Here is a 12,721-nt window from a genome sequence, read left to right on the forward strand (position 1 = left end):
GACAACAGACAACAGCTGACTGAGGGTGTGCTTACTTCAGCCAACTCCTGTAGAATAATTATAGTGTAATACTTCTCATCTGAAACATGCTGTATGCTAAATCCAAATGGGTGGATAAACAGAATGCAACACCACTGGTATTAACAGTAAACAAGTTTGATTTACATTCTCCAAAGTAACTTTTGATATTAATTCTAATTTACAAGAAAGAGCATTTTGTATTTGTTGTGCCTATTAAAAAGAACAACTCTGGTGATATTCTACATTTCTTTTATTGTCAACAAATCCCACGAGAAGACCAAAACCAGCAGTAAATTGATCTAACAAGGATTGTGTGTGTAGCCATGGAGCTCCTTTGTCATCCAGAAACAATTAAAAACACATCAACAAGCCACACTGTTGCAGTGGGTGAGATGTTCCCTCCATTTAATTACCATTAACACACATACACTGTAGTTCAATTTGAGTCAGTCCAACATTAACTGTTCTGCTGCCAGAAATAATCACTCAGATACTACAAATATATATTAATTTACTGCTAAAATAGTCCAACAAATTTACCGTTTCATACTGTTTGAGTGACATTTGATAAAAAAACTACTACAGCAGCTGCTTCAGGAAATTCTGAAGCCTTGTCTTCAGTACAAACCAACTGCCCTGTGGCTGAGTGCCACAGACAGGTAGGGAAATCAGAAAGTATTAGGACTAAAACAAAATCAGTTTTGGTCTTTTCATGTGGTTTGGTGAGTAACAGAATAGAGACTAACACCAGTCTCATTCTTTAAGGCTATATGGAATAATTCAAACATGTTTTTATGACAATCCCGAGATCGACCGCATCACAGCCAGTCCTGTTTAACTCTTTACCTTGGAAATGACAGACAAGTAAGAAATAAATAAGGGATTCGTAAAAACAATGGTAAAGTTTTAGGTTTCACAATCATGCAGCTCTACAGCTGTGATGCAAATTAGCGTTTGGGCAGGTCATACAGTAGCATTTCTAGCCCGACTCCTGCCTGACGTGGCTGTGTCGACCCCGTGAGGTGGCCATGTTTGTCTGGCGCTTGCTGTGGATTAGCTGGGCTTTGGAAATCAGAGGGCAGATGGCAGCAATCTGGCCTATGAGAGCACAGCGTTGGAGCGTCTTATACCTATCAGGTTGTCTGCGCTGAAGGATCGTCTCATCGCTGCTCGGCTCAGGTCCTTATACTTGTCCTCACATAGTCTTGAAATGGCCTGGGCAAAACACAACAAACACACTTATTGAAAAGTTCTCAAAGAAGAAGTAAATACAACACTATCTAATCAGAGGTGTTTGAATTCAAAACTCTTGACCTTGTCAAACAGCATAAACCCACTTGTAAACATTCAGCTATTGGAAATAGTTAAGCTAGATAAAATAAATTTCTTTTCACTTTGGGGCTTGTTGCAGAGAAGAGAAGTAACTACTATAATTAAAACATAATGAGACAAACTCAAAGTCCAGACATGACAAAGGTCTGAGGAGGGAGGCTCACCTCTAGTTTCTGGGCACGCTGGTTGTTGAGAGGCTCCAGAGGGAAGTTGAGGTTGTTGTCATCAGCCAGCTGCCGCAGATCAAAGTAGTACTTGGCATAGACACTGGCTGGCACGTTGATATTGAACTGGAGAAGTTCCAGGAAGTGACGCTCCATCTCATTCCTGGAGGGTGGAAAGACACCTGAGGGTTATTTCGGACAGCCAAAACTTCTGAACACAGTCTTAACTCTACTCTAAAGCTTAAGCTGGTAACACTACTACATTAAGTGCAACAGAGGAACAGAGGATACAACCCAGTAAAAAACATATAAGAGACCCGAGGACACGGTGAATAGATGCAGGAAGGTACAGTACGGCATTGATCAATAAATACAACTGAACTGAATTATTTTAATCTTGCGGTGACAAGAATGAACACAGTCCCTGCATTACTTCTAAGAGTTCACAATTGTATCCACTCATCTCCATAATTCAGTGTTAAAAAAAAAAAAAAAAAGGTTAGAGTGAATCACTGTTTCCAAATATTTCAATTCAGATAAATACAATTTAGGAACCTACACATATGGTAATACAAGCTCCAAAATTCAAATCTCAGTAAACCCTTTCTAAGTTTCCAGCTCAACTGAACCACATCTGACCTGCTTTTCTGAGCTTTTACTAAACATTTATTCAAAAGGAAAACAGGTGCTCTTAATGTTGTAACATTAATTCTCTTAGTTTAAGTTTTAATTGTGACCTGTGATGATTATCTTCACAATCATTGGGTTTTCTGCTGTTCATTGTTAAAAACATGCAAATTCAGACTTTTTATTTTTTTTAAGAAATACAGACAATACTCAAAACAACAATCACAAATGATAATCATAAAGGTAATTACAATTAAAATCCTCAGGATCCTGATGAAACTTAATAAATTAAAAGCGCATTATGTCAGAGGACGACGACGCTGACTGTTCAGACTTCACAACTTTGATGAGAGGGGACATGACTGTGTGTGTGGATTTCGATCAGTGAACTGTTGACAGCTATTCAATAGATGAAAAGTTATTTCTATTTTTATTTCTCCGAACATTTTTCTTTATCTGTGGTTTTTGATCTGAGCGGCACAGAAGAGAAAGATATGATTTCTACAAAGGAATGATCACACTCTAAAACTCAGCAGCTGTACATCAGTTATTTGTGTATTAACTAAAAATTCAACACTGGAAGCTTATGCTGAGGGAGATGGAATCAAATCTCATTCACATTCACACTTGCAGGTAACCCCACATGTCTCTGCGAGCACTCAGCTGGAGTATCACAGTTCGTCTTTTTTCCAGACTACAACCTCCATCAGCCTTCTTCATCATCATCACAGCCATGAGAAAAGCTAAGGGAGGTGGTCGTCAAGGAGACAGCATCCAGGATGCTTTGTTGGTCAGCAAAGGTGGTGCGAGTGAGTGCGAGTGTGTGCGTGTGTGTGTGATGTCTGGTCTCCCAGGGCAACTAATGGAGTGGGCGAGAGCCTGGGCCATTATGTAGAAGCAGTGAGAGCACTTGAGACCCTCCCCTCCATTTCCCTCTCTACTCTTCTTCCCATCCCTCCATCCAGGCCCGACCAGGCTCACAAAGACACTTCAATGGCAGCAATGAAAACAGAGCAGAGAGTGTGTAGGTCAGACGTATATGAGAGGAAAGAGAGGAAGTCAGAGAGGGATGGGGGCTCATGGATAGAGAAGACACATGCAGGCAGTGCTTGCACCTTTTCAAATCACAAAAAACAAGGAGGCACTTTCAACCTCTTTTACACACATGTACACACACACACACACGTACACACACGCACACACACACACGTACACACGAAAAGCAATTGTAGGAAATAAAGCCTGGGTGCTCCAAGTGCAGCCCCTGGCCTCTTCACCAGCTTATAGCAACAGCAAAGATGCTACAGCTTCCATCTATCCCAGCACTGCTCTTGAAGTGCATCTTTGTTGTTGTGTTTCTTTTATTAGGGGGGTGGGGGGCATCTAGTCTCAGAACCCTGATGTATTTGTTAGGAATCTCCTTTTTATACATCTGAAGTGTCTGGAGCTCAGAAACCCAAATACTCGCGGCCGCCAAATTCAGAGATGAACTTGAAAACCAAGCCACAGCTCAAGAAACAACAACTGAAGATCTGTTTTTTTTATTTTGCCGCATTAGTTAAGAGACATTACCCTGATTAACAAACAAGCTCAACAAAATAAACTGCTAAGCCATTACTCAACTGTGCATCCAAACATTACAAACTGGATCCGTTTCAATAGGAGCCTGGATGTTCTTCCTAACCACATCCTCCAGCACTCATTAGGGATTCCCACCCTGTTCCCGGGCAAGGTAGGGCATGTAAAGGCTGCGGCGTGTTCCGGGTCTTCCCTGGAGTTTCCTTCCTCCTCGACACATCTCCACAGAGAGCGTCCTCAATTGGTTACCTATCAACAAGCAGTGGTTCTACTCTGAACTCTTTCCAGATTCCCCAAAGAGTGAGACCCAGCGCAAGAGAACTAGTTTCAGGTTCTGGTATCTGTGATCTAATACTCGCATCAGACAACGAGATACTGGAACTGCTTCAGCTGAAGCAGAAACCTGCTCTTAAACCAACATGGAAAATACCACTCTCTCCAACAAACCACAAAGGAGATGCTAAAGAGGACACTAAACTCCACCAGAGCTGTTTGTCAGACAGATTTGGAAACACCCCCCACCCCCACCCCCACCCCTGAGATCATTGAATAATTAACCTCTTCACCAGAGGACACCAGACAGATCAATGAAGAGAAAAGTGTTGGAGCAGCATCAGCTTCAAAGTCTGACTGTTCAGTCTCAGACAATAAACAATGTTTATGATGCTAGTTAAAAACTTGCTGCTATATTAATGGTCTCATATTAATTACTATTTCCTTTTATTTTAAGCTTCAACCTGCTCTATTTAGCTGCATGATGAGATTATACTACGTGGCAGCCTGTGCTGTATAGACTGTATGATTGGAGGTAACTGGGAGCTAAAAGAACCTTTTCTGTTTTTGCTAATATTTGTCAAATTCAGGTTTCAAAACTCCACACTGCTTATAAAAGAATAACTTAGCACCAGGCTGAAAAGCAGAGTTTTTCTGCTTCCTCTTGTTGAAAGTTTCAACCCTGTTTTACCTCCAACCTTTGAGTGTGGTCCAATGTCTGCTTTGTTGCCTCTCTAAACACACCGGCAAGGGATGTCGGAGGGTAGAGGGGTTCGATAGCATGGATGAAAAACATAAAATGGCTCATAGTATATGGTATTTTTAAACCTACTTAAGTGAAACATGTTGTCTACAGACACCTCTCTCCACAGTCGGGCTGAAAGCAGTGATTTCATTTCCATGTCCATCATCCTCATTCTCAGTTTGTTATTCTCAAAGAAAAAAGAAAAGAAAACAACTCACATGTCCTCCACAGTGATGTCTTTAAGGATCTGGCAGTAGTCGACATTCCACACAGCCTGGTCATCCCAGACTTTGGAGGCCAACAAGATGGCTCCCAGGACGATGCGCTTCCAGTTGGCGGGGCAGATATCCAGCTCAGCGTAGGTCAGCAGCCGTTCCAAGTACACCTTGAGAAAAGAATGTTCAAAAAAAAAAAAAAGGTCAAAATTTGAACTGAAACTGACTCTATATACAACCTGGGACATCAAGTCAGACTAACACTGAGCTGCGGCAAAGTTCATGTGTTATGTACCAGCAAGTTTCCCTTTAAAAGTTGTGGGTGCAATACTGTTACACATGTCTTACCCCTAAAAACAGGCAGTCTTATATCTAGTGAAACTGCTTTTATTCTTGTAAAAAGGGAGCATGACCTGCAGACAATGGTAAAGTTATATTTTTCTTTCAAATCGGTTTGTTTATTTAAAGGCACTGCTGCTGTTGCCTTGTTGAGAAAATAAATGTTACCATGTTGGCCGCCAAGAAAAATCAAGATATTGATTAAAAAATGAATGATAGTTACGATCAATAACAATCCTTTCAGTTATTTAGGATCAACTTCTAAACTGAATATAAACTTTGAGAACTTCAAATCAAAGATCTTACTCCCTAAAACACAGTGTGAATCCTTGAGGGCTATCAAACATGATTCCTTCCTCATGAATGGTATTAAATGTATTGATAATTATTGCCATTAACCAATAAGAAAAAAAAGGTGATAATATTTTTGGCCATATCCTCTGATATACACTGACATAAAATCTGTGCTATGAGACACTTGTGCTATTTGGGACATGGCTTTACTGCCCTCTGGTGACCAGTCAATCTAACATCACACTATTTAACTACATGAACACATTACTGAGCTTGTGTTCTACACCACTATTGTGGACTTTATTAAATCTAATTTCAATAATCTCTTGTGAAATTTGGCAGCAATGATTAATTAATGATTAATATCCAAGACATTATAGACAAGAGCATGTTTAAAAGTGCCTCTCATTTGTGCCAACATATAGTGCTAATAAAAATAAAAATTTATACCAAAAACCTAGAAGTAATCACTCTTCAAATATATGTGTGTAAACAAGTTAGGAGTTGTGAATACCAGCGAATTATCGAGACAAACACTTACAAGTGTGACGATGGCACATTCTGCGGTGAGCTGTGCAGCACTGAAGAGCGTCCTGACAAAGCGGTAGATCAGCTTGTGTTCTGGGTCGACACGGGAGTAGTCGTCTGGTACTGGCTCTCTCTGTATGGGATGAACACAGACACACACGTCTGAGGGAAGCAAGTATGATGTGAGGAGCCTTGTCTGAAAGCCCCATGGTTGTTCTGGAGATTGATCTAATCATCTAGGTGGGGTGCTGCCTGGGCAGATTGTCAGGACTAAGATACAGAGACAAGCAACCATTCACACACTCAGGCAATTTAGAGTCGCCAGTTAACCTAACCTGCATGTCTCTGCGGGAGGAAACCGGAGAACCTGGAGGTACAATACATTACAATGCGCTTGTTGAGTCGTAAACCTTTCAAAACTTTCAAAACGATGGAGGAAATGGATGGAAGCTGGTCAAAGGCAGGTGTGACGCCATGGCTACATTAAGTATATTAAACATGTGAGAATTAGCCTGTTGGATTTCATTGTTAAAATCCATTAATCGTGGATCATCTTAAAAAACAAAACATGGAACATGGTTCATTCGCCACCGCTGCAAGCAAGACATCTGGTTGTTTAGATGTTTGTTTTGTCTGCGTGTGATATCATTTTACTGTCATCTTCAGTTTGGAGTGTCCCTCCAAAATCTAAGCCAAGAAGTTGGGCAACTTCACTGTGGAATGAGACACCATTCGTGCCTCTTTATCTAAAGTCTACATCTGAATGGAAACCATTTATAAAAGCACTGCCAATGAGGACGAGACATGACAATTTTTTTCCTTCTTTCTTTTTTTTTTTTAAACCAGTGAATCACATCCTGTTTAAATGATTCATTACTCTTCATCTTTTTTCTTGAACTGTTCACAAGGTGATGTCTGGCCCCTGACGCCAAATACAGTGCTGAAAAATGTCAGTTTGACAGGAGAGGTTGTTAAACTGTCACTTCAGACTAAAGTTTTGTATCATGACATTACTGCATTTTTACATAGACATGCTATTAGAAAAAAGCTAAGAAACAGGAGATTTTCATCTTAGAGAATGTCTAAAAATGATCGAACATTTACAACCATTTTTTACTCAAGGGTTAAAAGGATCGGCTGACAGTTTTTCAGGTCTTTCATACAAAGATTGAAACTAGTTTTTCTTCCTGTAATCATTTCTGCCATTCATACTGGCCATCCACCTCAGGCACTTGCAGTGTAAGTGACAACGGACAAAACCCACAGCCTGACATCTGACGTAAAATGCCCTCTTAGTGTTTCCCTGTCAGGCTGCAGTGGAAGAAGAGTAGCAAAAAGAGAATTTTACAATAAAAAGAACATAACTTTGGAAAACATCCATGTGATTTGTCAGACTGCTGAAGCCTCAAATTAGTTTCAGATACTCTAGAGTATATTTTATGCACAGACGGAGGACTCGGGATTTAGTCCCCTTCACTTTGAAAGTGCATTAGGAATGGATCTTTAATAACCACTATCAAAAGGAGGAATGATTACAGCAAACAAGAACTATGTCAATGTGTTCATCTGGGAACCTGACCATTGTTTTAAGGCAAACTTCAAAAACTGTGAAACTATCCTTTAAGTCACCAGATCCTATCTCCCAAGTCAACATGCAAGTAAATTACAGCAACAGCTCAGACTGGTTGGACAGATGGATTAAATATCAGTCATTCCTTCAAGCCATTCATTCTGATTCATCAAGTCATCTGTCTGTCTACTTTACTGATAGGCAGCAGGCAACAAAGACTCTCTGACTGTTTATGAGTTTGTGGAAATCTCTTCAACATACTCACTGATAAGGGGTGCAACTTCTCATCAAAGATGTCCAGTGACTTGTCTGAGTCCCTAAACAACAAACAATACATCCGTTAAGGCAATCCACATGCATACTAGATTTAGCAACATAAAGTTCCACATATTACATAATAAAGATCAAATTAAAGACGTGAACTCACCTGTTTTTGATGTGGTAGTATATTGCTAATGTGACACTGGAGACAGAGTAAAATGAGAGAAAAGACAAACTGATTTTCAGTCTTGTAGCTTAAATAACAACAATCTCAATGGGAGAATAATATAATGTGTCTGTGTGAGTGTGTGTGCATGTGTATGTGTGTCAGAGCTTACGGTGTAACAAAACATTTGCACACATTCAGCAAGAAGGCTAACACACTGAGATAATCCTGATGAAATGTGATTATCCTGAGTCACTAAAATAATGTCATAAATTAGGCGTAAGAACATCTGTTTTAGTCACGCATCCATTAAGTAATACTTTAGGATTACCACACTGTGATGCAACAGGATTTTCTCATGTGAAATATGTGACTTTTGAACAACACAACATTGTGCATTAGTGTGCGAGTGATTTCCTCTCTCACCATTTGATTGTGCTTTTGAGGTTTGGCTGGCTGACGGTGCTGTCGTCTATGAAGATTGTGGAACAGGAGCTGTATTTCTTCGACAGTGGACCAGGAGATACCTTGAGACATTGAAATCACACAATCAACAACTTGGGACAGGAGTTATTTCTGATGGCTGCATTTCTTTAGACTGGTGTCAGACGTTCCTGGATTAACACTGAATACTTGATATTCCGGATTAAGCACAAAAATGTTAACGTACAAAATACTAACACAAAATATCCGCTATCAAGGAATCAATTCATTAGTAAAATCTACTTATAATCAGTTCAGCAATCACATTTATGATCAACATTTAGATTGACACTTACATGACTGATATGATTAATGTGGTTGCTTTTCCTCTTGTCTCGTACTGTAAAGGAAGAGAAATGTTCAATATAGCGAAGCTGGACACAGAAATCAGCGTACAGTACATACTACTCTACTCTACACTGCACTGCAAAGAAGTGAGCATCAAATATGGTGTCACAGCTGAAATGTTTTAGTGACTGTTTACTTGCAGCTGATTAAAGACTTCTACAGAGTATACAAAAGGCCTGTTCACTCCCAAATTAATCAATCTCCAGTGAAGTAAGTGATAGACAATTTAACGTCATTGAGAGGATTGCAACAACTGCGAAAAAACAGAGCCTAGGATTAAAGTTAGACAAGTGCACAAATATTAAACATGGTACAGAATTAATACAGAAACCTCTACATCATGTGTTTCAGATGTGTGCATTTACTCTTCTAAGGATCTTAGGGAATACTGTTCATGTGAATCACTGCTGAGTGTGTGTGTCATGGTAAGATTGCTCACCGTCTGTCTGAGATTTGCTAAGGAAGATGGTGCTCGCTCGGGCGTGGTCCGACGGGTTAGACTCCAAGGCCAGCTCTGGCAAAACAAAAAGTGTGTAAGTGCATTATACTGACAATCCATCAATCAATGCATCTCATTTGGAACTGGGAGCGAGCTGGGAGTGAGCTGCTTATCTCTCACTCCTGGGTAATGATGAAGCCCACGGGGAGATCAAGAAAGTTATCAAACATACTGGTAAGAGCACACCGGAAAATTCTGTAAATTGTAATTATCCAACATTTAGAAAGAAGGCAATATGAACGTTGCGATCAATCCCGCAACAAATAACCCTGAGGACGAGCAGGAAGGGAAGGTGCCTGCGGTACAGATTTGAGCATCGCAGCATCACTGGGGAAAGTACTGTCTGACTGTGTCTGTGGGTTGAAGACTGTAAAAGATTTGACACCAAATAAGACTTGAGACAAATAAATGTTAACCTTTGCACTAACTGCTGAACTGTGTATAAAAAAAAAAAAAAGGGCTACATTTCCTCAACTGTTCACTTTCTACTGAAAACTCATATTGACTGTTTCATTTGAATGCGATTTGCCTGAGTGGGAGAAAAAACAGCCAAAACTGCAATACATTTTACTGAACATTTCACCAATCACTCAGTGTTGGCACAAAAAGCAGACACTGAAGATCTACCAGAAACATGTATGATTTTTCTATCAACGTTTTCATCTCCCTGTGGGAACCCGTATTTGAATTAAGAAAAGACTGACCAGTCTTTTGTCACCCCGAAAAAACAAATTGGAGGGACCAAGTATTTTTCTAAAGCTATTTAATATGACAAATGTACATTAAAAAAATCAATAACTTAGGCTGATAAAAGACTACACTATAAACCGCCTCTGGAAGTGTTCTATTGTTTGAGACTGCACACGGGCAATGAACGGACTCATTAGTAGCAACGATGGTAGGCTATTTGTGGATATCAAGATATTTTACAGATAGAACTGTAAATTCATATAACCAAGAGGGCACTGCTTTATACGTGATCCTGATTTAGAGAATTGTGTTCGTCATCCAGATCTGTGCAGACAGCACATTACATAAAAGACAGGGGATTAGGCGATGGCAGCATTTGTGACGTGAGGACAGCAAGAGGAGACGTGAGGAATGTAGGAAGAGCTGCTGGACTGATTCTGACCCTCACCCTGCCAACAGCTGGTCTCACCAAACTGCACTCTTGCACTGTAGTCCACAATAACATGAATGGAATGAACTCTGTGCATGTCTGAGGAGGAGTGGCGACATGAGGACCTGTAGTGCAAAACTGAGCTGAGGCCTACATCTGAGATGCACTCACTGATAAACCATAAAAATGAAACTGAGGTTGGTAAAAGGATTGACAATAACGTTAAAGGGCTTGTGTTCATCGTTCATGTGTAAGTGGTTAATGTCGAGCCAAGAAGATGAATGGTTTGTTTTCATTCTTAATGTCTGACTTGGTAATATGACACCAGTGTGATCAATTTGATGCAGAGCCCAGCTAAAGAGAGCCAAGAATTTCATCGTCATCATCATCATCATCATCATCATCATCATACCCAGGGCACTGTTGGCAGTAGGATGGCGATAAACGAGTCTGGCAACTTGGCAATAGTTGCATTTGTGAGCATTAAGTGCGCAGGGGACATAAAAATTGTTGAGTATCATTACACTAAAGAGTGAACTTCTGTGTGGCACTAGTAACTGAGTGCGTGCTCACATGAAGGGTGGATAGAGTTAATTTGTGTGCTTGAGAGTCACATGAAGTTCTTTCTCCACTATGACAATGACTGGATTAATTTAAGATCCTCCCTGTTAACAAACAGAAATACACAATAGGAAAATCTGGTTTAGGCTGTCTGATCATCACAGGTGAGCAGGCATCAGGTATAGACACCTACCGTCAGGGACCTCTCTGTCGCTTATGTGCTGCAGGTAGGGCACGGTGTTGTCATCGCTCACTTCGGTGCTGGTCTGGATCTCCTCCAGCCGCTCTGCCGGTTGTCTTGAAGGTAGTTTGGGGCTGGACTCGGGAGAGACGCAGCATGACACCGTGTTCCCCATTCCAAACCGTGTGTGAGCTTCACACTATTGCAGCCAAGTCCCAGTAGTGCAAATATTTGTAGCTAGCTAAAGTCAGCTTTCCCCAGCGTCATAAACATTACCAGGCTATAGTCAGTATTAACACCACACTATCTTTGTTTGCTAAATCGCCGCTGTCCAACTCCCAGGAATCGCATTCCTGTCCATTTGTGGGTATATAGTGTTAGGTTGTTCAGGAAAATTAGTGTCGTCTTATAGTAATATTCGATGTGTCCTTGTAATAACAGCAAGTAGCTGCTAGTTAAATCCAGGTGGTCGCCAATTCATTCATTCATTCATTCAACATGCAAGAGTTTCACCGCTAAGTAGCTAACTAGCATTACAGCAAGCTAGCTAACTAGTTAACTTTCTTCTACTCCACAATGATTCCACCTTGGGCTGTCGTGTAAACACAACTGACTATTCAGAATAAATACGTTACGACTTCAAACCGCTAAATTCTTGCAAATACATTGTATGACACTTTCCAAACAATCCCTCATATGTCTTCTTGCACTGGGCTCGGTGTGTCGCCAAATCTAGCCCGAGGCTTCGAAGGCCTCAAGTAGAGAACCAAGGTAAAAAGAGTAAAATCCAAGACTGTATGTAAGAAATTCTCAGTGAGGTCGGAATGACTAGGCCTTCTCCTGGTTCATCATTACACAACCAACTCTGGTAGCTGATCTGAACTCCTCCATCGGTGCCTACACCCCGTCAGATTTGTGCTGGATGTACTAGCCGCCACCTCCGCCATCTGTTGCCGGAGCTCACAAACGGCACTACTTGGCACGGAGATGTTGTCGCCCCGCCTACTCAGGAATTCCATTCACTCCCGTTGGCTGAAAAATCTAAATGAGGAGCTTTTAAAGCCGCTCATTGGTTGAAGGAGCTGCCTGTTGGGGAAGATTTAAACCGATGAAATGTATTTACAACGCTGCTATTTTTGTATCGTCACCGATCCACACCCTTTTTTGACAGTGAAAACTGAAGCCGGCCCTCTATTGCACTACCTTGCTGTCAATCAATGCATCCATCCTCATTCATGCAATATGCGAAAGGGGGAAACAAGGAATGATAAGGTCTATGGTTGTAACACTTAATTTTTTTCTTAATATCTGCTTGCTCATGAAATATTTTAAAATATGGTCGATAACATTTATACATCTGTGGTAAAAAGTACATTAGCTCAATCATTGTACGTACAGGTTGGTAGATTTGGATTT

At 40.7% G+C, this 12,721-nt stretch overlaps 1 protein-coding gene across 1 annotated transcript; it reads right to left on the reverse strand.

Annotated features, from left to right (window-relative positions):
• Positions 1–12,235, reverse strand: LOC111218404 (cyclin-Y-like protein 1). The gene is made up of 10 exons (XM_022740700.1): positions 11,318–12,235; positions 9,384–9,458; positions 8,893–8,936; positions 8,540–8,640; positions 8,114–8,149; positions 7,952–8,003; positions 6,130–6,249; positions 4,959–5,125; positions 1,518–1,680; positions 1–1,236 (listed from the first exon to the last, which is right to left on the reverse strand). The coding sequence occupies exons 1-10, from the start codon at positions 11,478–11,480 to the stop codon at positions 1,120–1,122; spliced, it is 1,038 nt and encodes a 345-aa protein (XP_022596421.1). The 5' UTR covers positions 11,481–12,235; the 3' UTR covers positions 1–1,119.
• Positions 12,236–12,721: the final 486 nt, after the last annotated feature.

Source organism: Seriola dumerili, unplaced genomic scaffold (genome assembly GCF_002260705.1).
Source record: "Seriola dumerili isolate Sdu_G_001 unplaced genomic scaffold, Sdu_1.0 BDQW01000052.1, whole genome shotgun sequence".
NCBI lineage: Eukaryota > Metazoa > Chordata > Actinopteri > Carangiformes > Carangidae > Seriola > Seriola dumerili.

What these genes read in the sequence shown, in the direction of transcription:
- LOC111218404 (XM_022740700.1), bottom strand. Translation starts at nt 11,480, where the DNA reads ATGGGGAACACGGTGTCATGCTGCGTCTCTCCCGAGTCCAGCCCCAAA. An exon ending in ACATTAATCATATCAGTCAT is followed by an intron (nt 8,641 to 8,892) that starts GTAAGTGTCAAT and finishes CAATGTCTCAAG; the next exon opens with GTATCTCCTGGTCCACTGTC. An exon ending in AATGTGCCATCGTCACACTT is followed by an intron (nt 5,126 to 6,129) that starts GTAAGTGTTTGT and finishes TCTTTTCTCAAG; the next exon opens with GTGTACTTGGAACGGCTGCT.